The 17,512-nt window shown below is 40.6% G+C and overlaps 1 protein-coding gene across 2 annotated transcripts in view; it reads right to left on the reverse strand.

Moving 5' to 3' along the window:
* The window catches only part of LOC126183765 (GDP-fucose transporter 1), a 43,051-nt gene that overhangs the window by 13,470 nt on the left and 12,069 nt on the right, over nt 1-17,512 (reverse strand). Inside the window, exons 2-5 of one of the 2 annotated variants that reach the window (XM_049925994.1) lie at nt 8,412-8,616; nt 8,187-8,325; nt 8,028-8,114; nt 835-1,127 (exon numbers count right to left, since the gene is read on the reverse strand). In XM_049925994.1, coding sequence (XP_049781951.1) covers nt 835-1,127; nt 8,028-8,114; nt 8,187-8,325; nt 8,412-8,616 — 724 coding nt within the window. The remainder of the gene's footprint in view (nt 1-834; nt 1,128-8,027; nt 8,115-8,186; nt 8,326-8,411; nt 8,617-17,512) is intronic. The other variant, XM_049925996.1, reaches the window with a different exon arrangement.

Here is a 17,512-nt window from a genome sequence, read left to right on the forward strand (position 1 = left end):
ATATATTAGCATTTTATTCCAAGTTACCAATTTGAATATTTTCACTCCACAATTCTGAATTGCCAAAGAGTGCACACTTAACAAACTGTTATATTTTGTAATGAAGTAACTGTAAATTTACACACACACATTTCCCCCGAGATACTTTCCTTCTAATAAATTTGAAAATACCATGTGTGTTGTTCACAAGAAAAAATGACAACTACATGAAAAACTAATCTTGATCATGTTCAGCACCACAGCTGACACTAATGTTAATGACTAATGAAAACCACCTCAGCTGTAATATTACGCATTTATTGTGTTACAACCAGTTTCATACATTGAAGATCTTCAGGTTGCAACCTGATGATGTCCAATGAACAAAACCAGTCACAAAACAATAAATGTGTAATAAAACAACAAAGTTTCTTACTATCCTTCAATCAAGCCTAGAGATACATGCTAGTTCTATCTAACAGTCATTTCTGCTTCAAACAGTAACTGTTTTGCCCAACTGATAATCAGTACTATCTACCTTGCCCGCTCCCTGCATTCAGTCTAGACTACACTGACCTACAAAGATGTTCTAACCACCTGGGCACTGTACGACACCACCTCTTACACACTGCCTATATATTAGACTGTAAGAATGCCCATTGAAGTTAGTAATTCCCTGGCACACACATCAGGTTTATTTCTAGAGTATAGCTGTAGATATAAAAACAAATTACAACAAAATCATTATAACACAATGCACTGAAGAAATGCAGTCATATAGGGGGAAAAACTTTTATCACAAATCAGTCAGCACACATTATTTTTTGGAGTAATACAAAAACCAGAGGCACCTACCTTAATTTGAAGCGCTGTGACAAAGCCAATTGCAAGTCCAAAAAATCCACCAATTGTCATCAGAAACCAGAATAATGGACTAAGCAATTTATCATATGCTAAAATATTTGAAATTTCACCAGTCAGGGCAATGAATGGTAAAAATATGATACAAGAATAAACATTGTTGAAATAAGATAGCAACCATATCTCTTGATTTACAGCTGGAAGAACTTTCTTGGTGTATATAGAATAAAGAGAGAGGAAAAGTGAGCCCAGTACACCAAACAGCGTGCCCAGTAATGAAAATGATCCTGTGAACAAAAACAATTATTACTGTGGTGCTTCTAAACAACAGTAATACTGAAACTAAACAAGTGTTTAATACTGCTGAAATAAATTGATATACAAACCATTCTTGTGATTGCAAGCATAAAACAATTTAAAAAGGCAATTTCTGATGATATCAAAACAAAGCAAAGCCAGTAACAAACAAATTAAATATTGCATTCTCACTAAAATAGCACCAGTTAAAGGCAATTTGTTGTCAGGAAAATGCACATGCAGTTTCCTAAAAAAAAAAAGAGAGAATGTTACATTAAAGACTCATATTTTTGGAATTAAGCCAGCAGAATGTAAAGTATTACTATCCCCTCTGTAGGGACAATGCACACTGGTATCGTAATGAGAGGACAAAGTGCTTACATGTTAAGATCACACAGAAACATGTGTCTAACTGTATGATTTACTGTCCATATTAGGCACACACAGTGACTCTCCAATCTAGCAATGTAAAAAACAATTATAGTACTGGCAAAGTAAACTAATTAGAACTACAAACAAATACTCCCAAAACAACATGCAAATACTGACAAAATAACAAGGGGAAAAAATTACAGACTGACATTAGTCAGTGTGAATGTCAGGTTGCACATATTAAGAGAAATTACATGTCTTCGTGGAAATATACAATTCAGTTGGTTCAAGAAAACTTGTGATGATTTTTGCAGTATGTAAAATAGAGAAACTACATTATGAGTATCAAATTTTATCTCACATTCATTGCAGCAATTTCCACACATGCAATGACAGGTTCCAAAGAACTTAAAGTAATATTGTGCAACTGGAAGATGTAAGGTAATTACATTAAAAAAAGAGCAGCCATTTAAATACCAAGAATGAACTACAGAACTGCCCTGAACAATTGTGGATGAGATAAATTAACTCTTTCAAAATGCCAAACAGAAATTTGTCTTCCCTGGTATGAGGAAAAACAACAAATTACCATTTAAAATGAACTATTGAGCAACAGATATTTCACATGCAAGCCTTGCTGCTTAGATTCCACTCCAGAAGACCAAATTGACCTCTAATGCCCACCTAAATTCTTACACCCATCCCAAAGTGGTTCACCTAAATTCAAACATCCCGACTAGCCCATTGTGACTGGCTACTGTGGTGCCACTGATAGGATTTCTGCCATTGTTGACCACTACCTTTACCTTGCAGCCAACAAACCTAATAGCCTACATTAAAGATGCCAGTGTCCCCTCTATGCAGTCCTTATTCTTGTATCACCAGCCTTCCTGTTTGATACGGTTAATGCTGCCTCCTTATTATACATTATACATATCCTATGCGCATAGTTTTACTGCCATTACCTTCCCCAATATACTGCCAGCTTTTAATCTACTACGTCCTTTCCTGTAAATGTGACTGATTACATTCTCTAAGAAATATCCTTTAGCCAGTGCTTTTAATATAAGCATCCTAAACTGCAACTAGTTTATCACATTTTCTGCTAGGGCGTCAATAGCCTTTTGTAGTCCTCTTGAATGAGATCTTCCTCCAAATTAATCCTAACCACAAAGAGTTTTCAAAATCCACCAGTCTACAAGATCATTGTCTATCCTTATTCATTTCCACTTCAAATCCTTCATACCACATAGTGTATCTCTCTGACACAGATAAATTCAAGGTGTTGGGTTCAATCCTCAGTCAATTCTACAATTTCGATCACCCTGTTATCACTCTTTTGACCTCTGGCAATGTTTGTTAATGTGAAAAATGTCTAACTGCACTACGGTTTGGAGTCCATGTTAAACTCTATGTTCCACTACAACTGGCTGAGTAACTCTATTTCAAGGTCAGTGGAAGGTTAGAGCACACAACATCCAATAACGTCACGACTGTTAAAGCAATGTGGTGTTCAAATCAACCTTCTGGTTGATGATAGCTTTACCTTTAGGATCAGTACATACTGTACATCCGCCCACTGCCCGCCTAGACAGCCGAGTGGTCAGTGGGGCAGAATGTCATGCAAGGGCCCCGGGTTTGATTCCTGGCTGGTTTGGAGATTTTCTCCACTTGGGGACTGGGTGTTGTGTTGTCTTCATCATCATGCCATCCTGTTCGACACGCAAGTCACTGAAGTGGCATCAACTAAAAATACTTGCATGAGGTGACTGGTCTACCTGACGGGAAGCCCTAGCCACACAACATTTCATTTCATCCACCCACTATCTCCCACCCACTATCTCCTACCCAACTCCTGTCACCAAGAAAACCCTGTCCAATTAAAGATGGGGGCCCTAGTACAAATTGCCACATGATATACCTTTACTGTTACAACTGTATAAAAATTCCTCGTAGATATGGTCACAGACAAAATGCCAACCCCTGACAATTCTAGTCAAGGGCAAACTTGACACCCAATTCATTTGTCAATACTTACTGCATGCGTCAAAAGGACAGGTCGAGGGAGTGGGCATCCAGTAATAGTGGTAGTTTGAAATGAGAACGGGTGAATTAGATAAGTATAATGCATTCTGTGTTTCATGTATCTATACAAGATGCACACCTAGGGAAGGTGAGCAGGTTTCCAGCAGCTAGGAGGAGCTATCAAGGCTAAGATATAATGGAGCATCCATCATGGTTAAGATACAGTGGGCCAAAGTCAGGAATGAAAATTAGGGCATGTATTGTCATGTTGGAGGCTGTGGGCAGAGAGAGAGAGAGAGAGAGAGAGAGAGAGAGAGAGAGAGAGAGAGAGAGAGAGAGTCCCACATAGGACTGGGATGCCAAAGGTGGAAAAGCTGGTTCTCTGGCCAGTTGTGGGAAGTGGTTCCCGAAGTGGAGGGTGGTGGTAGATCTAGAAGGAAAAAAATTGAGATGGGGTGGGAGGGGGTTGGCAGCAGTGTCTCTCTCTCTTTTTTAATACTGGGCAAACTGGTTAACATGGAGGATGGTGTTCAGTACAACCGATACACAATGGTGGCTGTTCACAAGGATGACCTTCGTGGACTGATCATAGACAGTTTCCACATTTTGAGTTTGCCATGCGAAAGGGAACATCACAGACATCCCATGGGCAGCTGAACACAAGGTTTCACATCACACCTGTACATCGTAACTAACTTTTCTAAGAGGACATTTCCTTCAAAGGCTAAGATGAAAGCACTCGTTTATCTATTCAATTATCCTTGGGACCTTTTTTTTTTTGCATTGCGCAAAATGTATACTTTGCCATCTGAGATTAACCTGTAGCCCCTTGTCTGCTTGGTGTGTAAGGTCTGTATGAAAGATAACTCCTTGCACATACAAAGTTTTATGTGGGGTATTAGACACTGGTATGTCACCCAATCATTCATATGCCTGAAGAGCTTGAGACTGTGCAGCTGACGAGGCCTTAATCAATACTGATCCATTGCAAAAAATTTTCCCAATGAGTCAAATTCTCCAAGCTTTTCTTGTGTATTCCACAAAATATAATGGTCTTATTGTCACAGAAGTACCTCCATTTGTTCTAGGGCACACCAGGTACTGAGTAAATCGTTTTATTCACAGTCATATGGCTAGTCTCTCTTTCCATGGGGTAGCCAGGGTAGGGAAAACACCAGGACTGTAACTGTCCACATTGACACATGTAGGCCAGTGTGTTGAGATGAATGAATCAGAAAGGCCACTGTGTTGATTCAATTTTATATGTTTCATGAGCAAAATATCCTTGCTGATGCCACCTACTCCAATTGATGGCTCTCCCCAAGAGCACCACCTAGCTATATCAAAGATCATCTGGCACAATGGCCACTGCCAGGAGTCCTGATGCCCCTGTACAGCGGGCATCTACTCCTTGACGTGCATAAGAATCTACCATTCAGGCATCAGAAATGTGATCCCTGTGTTGTCAGGGGCCTCTAACAAAAGGGTACATGACGACCCCACCACATTGTTAGCTTTTGACCACATATATGAGTCTATGCAGTTATTGTGCACAGAGGTTCAACAACACTGTAGGCAGTAGGGAGCAGTTAATGTGTTCTTCCTGAGTTGGTCCACAATGCAGAGAAAAAAATTGAAAATGGAGGACAAACCAAGAAGGGGACCAAAATAACTTCACCCGAAAAGCGATGCAAGGTAAATGAATGTAGGTGTTAAATAAAGAATGCATAGCCCCGGGAAATAGCTTGGTCAACATCAAAGGCTGCCAGCATGAGAAAGAAAGGGAAGCAAGGATGGTTGGAGATGGGAAATTGCAGCACAAGAAAGGAAGTAGGTCCTGCAATAGCTCGAGGTCCCGGGCTTGCCATACACATACTTGCAAAAAGAGTTACATGACTCCTGGGAGGAATTAATTCTGGAAACAATCCTTAGGTTGAGATTAAGCCAACATTGATATCCATCCTTTCCAGGAATGCTAGTCCAGCAAAGTACGCAGGACAGCTTCTGTGGAGTATGGCGAGTGGGGAAGAAGTAAAGAGAGAACTGACACTATGAGGGTGAGTCTTGAGTCATTCTTGAATAAATCAGTTGGTAAGAGCACGTCCTGCGATAGGAGAGGTTCCAGGTTGTAGTCCTGGTGCAGCACACAGTTTTAATTTGTCAGGAAATTTCAAACAGCACACACTCTGTGACAGAATGAAAGATTCACTTTGAAGGATTTTTCAAGACTAAAGGAATTCATTTTCAGTGTTGACCAATAGATATTTGAGAAGGATATACACAGAAAAAGCACTTAGCTAAGGACTTGTAATATAGTACTTGAATGAGGAACAGACTTCAACACTCATATGCATCCCTATACATTTGTGCTGTGATTATCAGTAACTTAGAAACTTCGGCCCATTTCACTGACCTAGGAAGTACACTTGTGAATGTACATATCATCACACCCTGCTGTGAAAAACAATGTTCGGTAAAGCTGTTGTTATTGAATGAAGAATGTCTCTTAGCGCAAATCCAGAGACAATAATATATCACTGACTGACTTAGCGGCTACTCGTAAAATTCAAACAGTTTGAAAGAAAACTACTTATTGTGTAAATTACTAAAATTCATAACAGATGCAGCCAGTGTACAAATTGAGCTTCTAATTATTCCACCTTTAGACATCACACATTCACCCATATACAGCTATGTTACAGAGGACAGCCATTTCAAAGGGAATATTGCAGGCTACAGCTTCCATAAGGCCTAACTGCCAATTTATACTAGCATGACTGTTCATGCACTGTTTATGACAGTATACATAGCTGATCATCTCAAATTATGCACAGTTCACAAATTTATCTCTGGTCTTGACAACATCAACACTTGTGGGCATTGCGGTGCAGTAAATTTCATTTGATGTTAAGTAAATCATAGGTTTACTTTGAGCAATCTGTGAATGCTGATAATTTTATGAAATGTACCACATAGCTCTGAAGGCAGTAACTGTTTGCAAAGTTTATATATACACTTTTTATATGTAGGTGCTGTTGGTTCTTTCGGACAGGTATGAAAGAACAAACATCGTTCCTGATCCCAGAGCCATACAAACGATGAAATGAAATAAATTCTGACATTGTCTGCAATTGGGCATTGAAATAAATTTAATAGTGACAAGTGAAAATTTGTGCCAGACTGGTACTCAAATCCTTATTTCTCACTTCACACAATGGTTACCGGCCTGTGGCCTGTCTGCAGCATAATTATTCTCTGACCTCGCTGGCTGTGGACGACCGCCAGGATCCAGCATTTGTGGCAACCAAATACTAACTCCTTCCATGGGCAGGGGACGGGACTGGACTGGCCTGCACTGCCCCACACTCAACTCCCAGGCCTTCTTCCTTCCAAGTGTCTGGATTCTCCCCTCCTCATCCATCCTTGGAGCCTGCTTCTCTGCCTGCACCTCCATCTCCTCCACTGGGTGTAATATTGCCTCCTTCGCCCACATCCAATTTTTTTTAAGCCCATGCATCAGAAGCTGGATGTGGATGAGCTTCAGTACCAACCGATGGCATCAGATGGTCAGTAGGCACTTTACCAGCCAGTTCTTGCTCCTGTTACCAAGGCCTCAGATGATCTCCCCCCCCCCCCCCCCCCTGACCTGGTGCCACACCTGAGTGTCCAGCTGTGACAGAGCCATCACTGCCAGGGTCATTTCTAGCCCTACTATCCTACTCGCTGGTGGCAGTAAACAGGGAACTTTTGGCTGGTACCTGCTGACAATGTTGCGTTCATTTTCCTGGGTTTCACATGCCATCCTATGTTGCAGTGGAGAGGGACACTGGATGTGCACCATCTCACAGTCACCCCACCAAGGAAAGTGAACTGTGGTACCTCACATTACCACATCTACCACATCAGTGCCTCACCAGCTGTGAACATAACGAGATGCGAGGTGCTGGCTCATCTTGTTAAGATTCAATTCTTCCAGCCCTGCACCTGTCAACACGGGTCTGGCCATCAGGAAGTGGCATGATCAACCAATGGCAGCAGCATCACATCGAGGTTGGCATTTGCAGCCAACTGACAGTTTCAACTAGTGAGTTGGACTAGAAATCTATCAATTACAATCCCGAAGCACAGGTCAATTTTCCTCATTCTGTTCTGGTTCATTTGTGTGCTCAATTGACTGTCCTCTCAGGATGCTTGTTATTTGTTTGGACTACTGTTTCACATTAAATGTGGGTGGATATGTTAAAAACATTAGATCAATGTAGTAATGTAATTTTTATGCTCAGATAAATGCTACTATACTTTATTCCCAGTGCAGGTGGCAGTAAGTTTTATCAAATTATAAATGATATGAATTCAGGGTCAAAGCATTTTATGTGTAAATTTAAATGCAGATAAATGATGTATTAAAATTGTAAGAACAGCAGCTCTTAGTTATTAACTAAAAAAACAGCCAAAATGTTTTAGGCATAATTTTTCTCTCTTCACATACATACCTATTCCATTTTCTTGATCAATGCCAAGCCAAAAGCCTCCAACAATGAAAGCACAGCAAGCACCAACTTTAAAGGATGTTTTCTGACCTTATATGGACAAAAAATACAATTAATTATGATAAATGTTTTTATATAATAAACAAAAATCATTTAACTTACCAAGGATTATATAGCTCAGAAGTACATTGAAGACAGTAGTTAAAGAGCGACCAATGTAATAAAATGATACATCAACATATTTCAAGCATAAATTATTGAATGCTATCATTCCAGTAAACAATATTGACAAAGGGAGTACCTGAAAATTGAAATATTTTACAGTTACATACATTTTTATATGTATATATATAACAAATACACAAGTTAAATAGCAATGCAACATACTTTTAAAAATACTTCATTTTGAAAGGGGGACCCATTCGGGAAGGACACAATGCTTGGAAACCACTTGCTAAGGGTACTCAAGGAAAAACAGACAAATGATGATACGACACACTGGTACCAGGTGACAAAAAGTGGTGCATTGAGATTCACAGTTTCGCCGCTTAGGAGTGACTTGTTGACAAACACAGTTAAAATGGACACAATCCTGTAAAAAAATCAGAGAGACAAATATTTATTAATATTTGGCAAACAGTGCAGTTTTAATATTTACTATCTCTGCTATTATAATTGTGTTCTACTAAAGTTTTAAACAATCATCACAGATCTTAAACAATTAACATGATGACAAATTTCAAAACTATGAACTTTACTGACCAATAGCTAGCACCATCTACCAGTCAGCCACTCAATGACATCTTTAACTATGGTATTACCCTGACTCCATAAATGGAATAAAATACATTGTCCATCATGGAAAGATGAAGTTCTATAATATGAACTACTACTCAGTTCCATTTGAGTCAGTGACTGTGATGCTTACTGATGAATCCAACTGCCATGTAATTAAGAACTCCATATTTATTTCTTGAGAAATAAAGGCATGCCTTAATAAAAGCTGGTAAAATTGATTAGGGTCCAAAGTGGAACTGTTAATGAAGTGTACAATGCATTACTTAATTTTTTTATGAAAAATGAATAAATAATCCTAAAAATTAAGAATACTGATAATTTTATCATGTAACATGATATGTACAGTAAGGAAAAACAGCTAAATAATATATGTAACTGAGCTATACAGCATGCGCGAGTCAATGTCATGCCTGAATATAAATAAATACCATGGAAATCATGCAAACTTTGTCACTGTTTAAAGTTCAACATACCATTAACCACAGATTCCCACAACATGTCTACAACTTTAATAGAGATATGGGATTCACACCGAGCAGTGCACGGAAGGCAGTGCTTGATATCTAGAGTCTGCATAGTCCATGAACCATGGACCTTGCCGTTGGTGGGGAGGCTTGCGTGCCTCAGTGATACAGATAGCCGTACCGTAGGTGGAACCAAAACGGAGGGGTATCTGTTGAGAGGCCAGACAAACGCGTGGTTCCTGAAGAGGGGCAGCAGCCTTTTCAGTAGTTGCAGGAGCAACAGTCTGGATGACTGACTGATCTGGCCTTGTAACACTAACCAAAACGGCCTTGCTGTGCTGGTACTGCGAACGGTTAAAACCAAGGGGAAACTACAGCCGTAATTTTTCCCGAGGGCATGCAGCTTTACTGTATGGTTAATGATGATGGCGTCCTCTTCGGTAAAATATTCAGGAGGTAAAATAATCCCCCATTCGAATCTCTGGGTGGGGACTACTCAGGAGGACGTCGTTATCAGGAGTAAGAAAACTGGTGTTCTATGGATCGGAGCGTGGAATGTCAGGTCCCTTAATCGGGCAGGTAGGTTAGAAAATTTAAAAAGGGAAATGGATAGGTTAAAGTTAGATATAGTGGGAATTAGTGAAGTTCGGTGGCAGGAGGAACAAGAGTTTTGGTCAGGCGAATACAGGGTTATAAATACAAAGTCAAATAGGGGTAATGCAGGAGTAGGTTTAACAATGAATAAAAAAATAGGAATGCGGGTAAGCTACTACAAACAGCATAGTGAACGCATTGTCGTGGCCAAGATAGACACGAAGCCCACGCCTACTACAGTAGTACAAGTTTATATGCCAACTAGCTCTGCAGATGACAAAGAAATTGAAGAAATGTATGATGAAATAGAAGAAATTATTCAGATAGTGAAGGGAGATTAAAATTTAATAGTCATGGGTGACTGGAATTCGGTAGTAGGAAAAGCGAGAGAAGGAAACGTAGTAGGTGAATATGGATTGGGGGTAAGAAACGAAAGAGGAAGCCGCCTGGTAGAATTTTATGCAGAGTATAACTTAATCATAGCTAACACTTGGTTCAAGAATCATGAAAGAAGGTTGTATACATGGAAGAATCCTGGAGATACTGAAAGGTATCAGATAGACCACAATCTATTGGTTATGAACTGTAGATTAAAACTGAAGAAACTGCAAAAAGGTGGGAATTTAAGGAGATGGGGCCTGGATAAACTGACTAAACCAGAGATTGTACAGAGTTTCAGGGAGAGCGTAAGGGAACAAATGGCAGGAATGGGGGAAAGAAATACAGTAGAAGAAGAATGGGTAGCTTTGAGGGATGAAGTAGTGAAGGCAGCAGAGGATCAAGTAGGTAAAAAGACGGGGGCTAGTAGAAATCCTTGGGTAACAGAAGAAATATTGAATTTAATTGATGAAAGGAGAAAATATAAAAATGCAGTAAATGAAGCAGGCAAAAAGGAATACAAACGTCTCAAAAATGAGATTGACAGGAAGTGCAAAATGGCTAAGCAGGGATGGCTAGAGGATAAATGTAAGGATGTAGAGGCTTATCTCACTACGGATAAGATAGATACTGCCTACAGGAAAATAAAGGAGACCTTTGGAGAAAAGAGAACCACTTGTATGAATATCAAGAGCTCAGATGGAAAGCCAGTTCTAAGCAAAGAAGGGAAAGCAGAAAGGTGGAAGGAGTATATAGAGGGTCTATACAAAGGCGATGTACTTGAGGACAATATTATGGAAATGGAAGAGAATGTAGATGAAGATGAAATGGGAGATATGATACTGCATGAAGAGTTCGACGGAGCACTGAAAGACATGAGTCGAAACAAGGCCCCCGGAATAGACAACATTCCATTAGAACTACTGACGGCCTTGGGAAAGCCAGTCCTGACAAAACTCTACCATCTGGTGAGCAAGATGTATGAGACAGGCGAAATACCCTGAGACTTCAAGAAGAATATAATAATCCCAATCCCAAAGAAAGCAGGTGTTGACAGATGTGAAAATTGCCGAACTATCAGTTTAATAAGTCACAGCTGCACAATACTACTGCGAATTCTTTACAGATGAATGGAAAAACTAGTAGAAGCCGACCTTGGGGAAGATCAGTTTGGATTCTGTAGAAATATTGGAACACGTGAGGCAATACTGACCCTATGGCTTATCTTAGAAGCTAGATTAAGGAAAGGCAAACCTACGTTTCTAGCATTTGTAGACTTAGAGAAAGCTTTTGACAATGTTGACTGGAATACTCTCTTTCAAATTCTGAAGGTAGCAGGGTAAAATATAGGGAGCGAAAGGCTATTTACAATTTGTATAGAAACCAAATGGCAGTTATAAGAGTTGAGGGGCATGAAAGGGAAGCAGTGGTTGGGAAGGGAGTGAGACAGGGTTGTAGCCTCTCCCCGATGTTATTCAATCTGTATATTGAGCAAGCAGTGAAGGAAACAAAAGAAAAATTTGGTGTAGGTATTAAAATCCATGGAGAAGAAATAAAAACTTTGAGGTTCACCGATGACATTGTAATTCTGTCAGAGACAGCAAAGGACTTGGAAGAGCAGTTGAATGGAATGGATGGTGTCTTGAAGGGAGGATATAAGATGAACATCAACAAAAGCAAAACGAGGATCATGGAATGTAGTCGAATTAAGTCGGGTGATGTTGAGGGTATTACATTAGGAAATGAGACACTTAAAGTAGTAATAGAGTTTTGCTATTTGGGGAGCAAAATAACTGATGATGGTCGAAGTAGAGAGGATATAATATGTAGACTGGCAATGGGAAGGAAAGCGTTTCTGAAGAAGAGAAATTTGTTAACATTGAGTATTGATTTAAGTGTTAGGAAGTCGTTTCTGAAAGTATTTGTATGGAGTGTAGCCATGTATGGAAGTGAAACATGGACGATAAATAGTTTAGACAAGAAGAGAATAGAAGCTTTCGGAATGTGGTGCTACAGAAGAATGCTGAAGATTAGATGGGTAGATCACATAACTAATGAGGAGGTGTTGAATAGGATTGGGGAGAAAAGAAGTTTGTGGCACAACTTGACTCGAAGAAGGGATCGGTTGGTAGGACATGTTCTGAGGCATCAAGGGATCACCAATTTAGTATTGGAGGGCAGCGTGGAGGGTAAAAATCGTAGAGGGAGACCAAGAGATGAATACACCAAGCAGATTCAGAAGGATGTAGGTTGCAGTAGGTACTGGGAGATGAAGAAGCTTGCACTGTATAGAGTAGCATGGAGAGCTGCACCAAACCAGTCTCAGGACTGAAGACCACAACAACATAGGAGTCTGTCCTTTATTATAGATTGTGATGGATACAAAGATGCCGTGAGTGACATTCAATTGTTGGTGAAAATGTAATCTTTAGTCAGAGCAGTACTGTATCAGTTTACACAGAACTAACACAAAAAGTGCACTGAGAACAGTTAATAAGAAAAATCCACTGAGAAAGACTTTGTGGTTGTCCTAGAATGTCAGCTTGTTACCTATGTGATCAATGATCACTGTTGGGATCAATGAGCCAGTCCTCCAGAACTCTATAGCTGCTGCCCCTATGCAGTTAATCTTGGAATCCTTGAGTCAGTTTGTCAGACCTACCAAAAGCCGACCTTTATAAAGTGCTTTCATGTGGACAGTAGCCATTGTGAGTTCTAAGAATTGTTTTGGAAAAAGGAATGTGTCAGCCACAGCTGTCCCTCTTACTACTTCTGGCTGGTGAGATGTTATGCATAATAGTGGTGTAGACATATCTTGAGTTTGCAGTTCTTTGTTGTTATAAATTCTGTGTCATATCAGTACACTGACTTAAGTTGCATGTTATATGACATTCATGCTCTAGCCTTTACTCTTAGATTCATAGTGATGTGCCTTTCCTAATTATTCACTTTAAAACAAAACATTCATTGTTCTTACAATGATCATCCATTAAGCTTAAGCAGATGACCACATGTTTGCACGCATGGTGATTGGTGGGCTGTTTTGGGACCTATCCTGCACACGCTCATTGGGGATGTTCTTGTACTAGTACGAAAATCAATAATATTCCAATATGTGTATAAACATAAGCAAGTAGAATACCTAAAAAATGTTTACATTTAATATTACAAAACATGCCAAACCCATGCAGAATGAAGAGTACATCCCAAGTTATTAAAATATCACCCATAAATAGAACAAATACATACATCAAAAAAAGTTTTGCATCGCCTCAGTTCCGAGAGCTCCAGAAGCCATACAGAAAATTGGAATAGAGATCAACATAAACATCATTTCTTCCCTCTTTATTGCTCATGAAAACCACACATTGCATGTTGTACCACCATACAGCAAGACCTCCAGAGGTGGTGGTCCAGATTGCTGTACACACCAGTACCTCTAATACCTAGTAGCACGTCCTCTTGCACTGACGCAGGTGTGTATTTGTCTTGGCATACTATTCACAAGTTCATCAAGGCACTGTTGGTCCACCCTCCTCAATGGCAATTCAGCGTAGATCCCTCAGAGTAGTTGGTGGGTCTCACTGTACATAAACAGCCCATTTCGATCTATCCCAGACATGTTTAATAGGGTTCATGTATGGAGAATGTGCTGGCCACTTTAGTCAAGTGATGTCATTATCCAAAAGGAAGTCATTCACAAGATATGCACAATGGGGGCGTAAATTGTCATATATGAAGATGAATGCCTCGCCATTATGCTGCCGACAAGGCTGCACTATCAGTCAGAGGATGGCATCACGTATCATACAGCTGTTACGGCGCCTTCCACGACCACCAGCAGCGTACATCGGCCCCACAAAATGCCACCCCAAAACATCAGGGAACATCCAGCTCGCAGCACTCACTGGACAGTGTGTCTAAGGCATTCAGCCTGACCAGGTTGCCTCCAAACACATCTCCAACGATTGTCTGGTTGAAGGCATATATGACACTCATCAGTGAAGAGAACGTGATGCCACTCCTGAGCAGTCCATTCGGCATGTTGTTGGGCCCATCTGTACTGTGCTCCATGGTGACGTGGCTGCAAAGATGGACCTCACCATGCACATCAAGAGTGAAGTTGCGCATCATGCAGCCTATTGCGCACAGTCGAGTCTTAACATGACGTCCTGTGGCTGCACGAAAAGCATTATTCAACATGGTGGCATTGCTGTCAGGGTTCCTCCGAGCCATAATCCATAGGTAGCAGTCATCTACCGCAGTAGTAGCCCTTGGGCAGCCTGAGCGAGGCATGTCATCGACAGTTCCTGTCTCTCTGTATCTCCTCCATGTCTGAATAACATCGCTTTGGTTCACTCCAAGACGCCTGGACACTTCCCTTATGAGAGCCCTTCCTGGCACAAAGTAACAATGCAGACGTGATCTAACTGCAGTACTGACCGTGTAGGCATGGTCGAACTACAGGCAACACTAGTCGTGTATGCCTTAGTGTATCACACACAACAAATCATCAAACCATAGCTGCTCTGTGCAATAGCTAAGAGGAGTGCATTCTTTTCAGAATCAGCCTCGCCTAGTTTCCCTTTATTCTGCTCCTAGCAGGCATTTCCAGAGGTGCCAAATAGCTTATAGTGGTGTCCTCCGACTAGTTCGTGGCAGTATATCTGAACAAAATCTTTGTAGTTTTCAAGCCGCATCAGTTCGAATGAAATTCTTGAGCTTTCAATGGCTACCTCCGCCATCGTTGTCAGGAGTCATGGCTGGCACGATTTACTGCTTATATACCTATGATTACTGCCATTGGCACTGATGGTGAGTTGGGCAGCTCCAGCCCACAATGAGACCCCAGTGATGTAAGGTGGCACGAGGGGGCCAGCGCCACGTTTCAAAGTGTCACTCCTACCTCCCTACAAGAATTAAGCAGCCGTTGTTGCTTCCTTTCGACATCCAAAGACTGCCCCAAGCCTTACTCAGTGTGTAGCCTTGGTGTCTCTTAAAATTGTTGCCGTTCATTCTAATCTCAGCAACCTCTTTTGCCACAGAATCCCAGTATGCTGACGCATGAGCCAAGACTCTGGTGTTCTCAAACTGCCATGGCCAACTTGTCTAGCTTCCTACGTTTAACGTATCTCTTGTGCTCGGTAAAACGCTCTGCAACTGTGCAAATTGCCTGGCCTACACAGATGCTGCCACACTCATAAGTGACACCATACACACCAGGCACCTAAAGAGTTATGTTATCTTTAACAGGGTGCAACGTATCTCATATCTTGGGAGCAGGCCAGAACACTGGTCTCAATCCATGTCTCAGCAGCACACGTCCTAACTCACTGCTCATTGTGCCACAGTATGGCAGGAAAGCTGCCAGCTTGGCTTCTTTTACCAATTCACAAGGCGTCCTTCTTTGGTGACACCTGAAAGCATTTGCAGTACCTCTTTTGCTATAACCATTCTCTCTGAACACGTCTCTCAAGTGCTGCAATTCAGACTGTATGTGGCCATTGTCAGAAATAACTTTGGCTCTTTGTATTAACACATTCAGGACCACTTTCTTGTGTACAGGCTGGTGAAAACTATCGGCATTCAAATATCCATCAGTGTGCGTCAGTTTCCCGTACACTGAATGACCAAGCCAGCCTCCTGCCTTGCACTCAATTAAAACATCCAAGAACAGTAGCTTGCCATCCTTCTCCATCTCAATGGTAAATTTAATGTTGGGATGGACACCATTCATGTGATCCACAAACTGCTGCAGTGTGCTTTCACTGTGAGGCCACACCAGGAAGGTCACATTGACATACCTTAAGAAGCAATGCCGCCAAGTTCAGAGCCTGCTCCTCAAAGTGCTCTATGAAGAAATTCCCGACTGCAGGAGACAGTGGTGAGCCCACTGCTGTGCCATCTGTTATTTCATAATATTTGTCACAGTACAAGAAGTATGTTGTCGTTAGAACAAGATGGAACAACTTGATGGTTCGAGGTTAGAACTGTTGGGCCAAAAGATCCAGCATATCTCGTATTGGCACCCTCGAAAAAAGTGACACCACATCCAGACTAACCGTTAGCGCAAAAACTGGAACACTGTGAACATCATGTTGTAAACTCGCATACTTCTGTTTAAATGCCCAAGAAAATGAAAATAGGCCAAAATGATGTAATGGTTATTGATTCAGCCAGAGATCATCTCACAATGATACAGGATTTGCCATCATAATAATATGAAAATAAATAGCTCAAAAAACACAGAATATATTAGTACGTTTTATGAGGATAGGACAGGTGGTCAGCCATGGTCTTGATGAAGGACCCTTCCTGGCATTTGCACAAAATGATTTATGAAAGTACAAAAACCCTATGTTAGGCTGGCCAGACAGAGGAAGAGCCATCCTCTCAAACATGAGATGAGTGTTAACAACTGCAGTTTATCATTATATTGGTTCTTACTATACAATGTTCTATGATTTACAAACAATTTGCTCCAGATAACTTACTCAGCAATTCTGATTCTAGGACCATAAAATATGTGACTATACCCTATGCACATTTTCATGTCCTCCCCTCAGTCCACCTGAAAATTTAAAATAGGATCCCCATATCATGAGTGAGATGTTGAGTCCAGGAGAATAACACACCATTACTACCATGCACTGTAAACTTTGGCACATGATTTTCTAGTAAAAGTTTCACACTGTGATCACATATTGTAATGAGACAGTGTGTTGTTATTAAATTATTTGATTATGTAGTATCCATTACCTACACTGATCTACACCTACATGGATAGTCTGGAAATAACATTTAAGGTTCATTGAATCATCTTCACAATTCTCTATTATTCCAATCTTGTATAGCATGCGGAAAGAATTAACATCTATATCTTTCCGTACGAGCTCTGATTTTCCTATTTTTTCATGGTGATCGTTTCTCCCTATGTAGGTCAGCATCAACAAAATATTTTCGCATTTGGAGGAGAAAGTTGGTGATTGGAATTTCATGAGAAGATTCCTCCACAACGAAAAACACCTTTGTTTTAATTATGTCCATCCCAAATCCTTTATCATTTCAGTGACACTTTCTCCCCTATTTTGCAATAATACAAAACATGCTGCCCTTCTTTGAACTTTTTCGATGTACTTCGTCAGTCCTATCTGGTAAAGATCACACGCCACGCAGCCGTATTCTAAAAGAGGATGGACAAGTGTAGTGTAGCCAGTCTCTTTAGTAGATGTGTTACATTTCCAAAGTGTCCTC

This window comes from Schistocerca cancellata, chromosome 4 (genome assembly GCF_023864275.1).
Source record: "Schistocerca cancellata isolate TAMUIC-IGC-003103 chromosome 4, iqSchCanc2.1, whole genome shotgun sequence".
NCBI classification, from domain to species: Eukaryota; Metazoa; Arthropoda; class Insecta; order Orthoptera; family Acrididae; genus Schistocerca; species Schistocerca cancellata.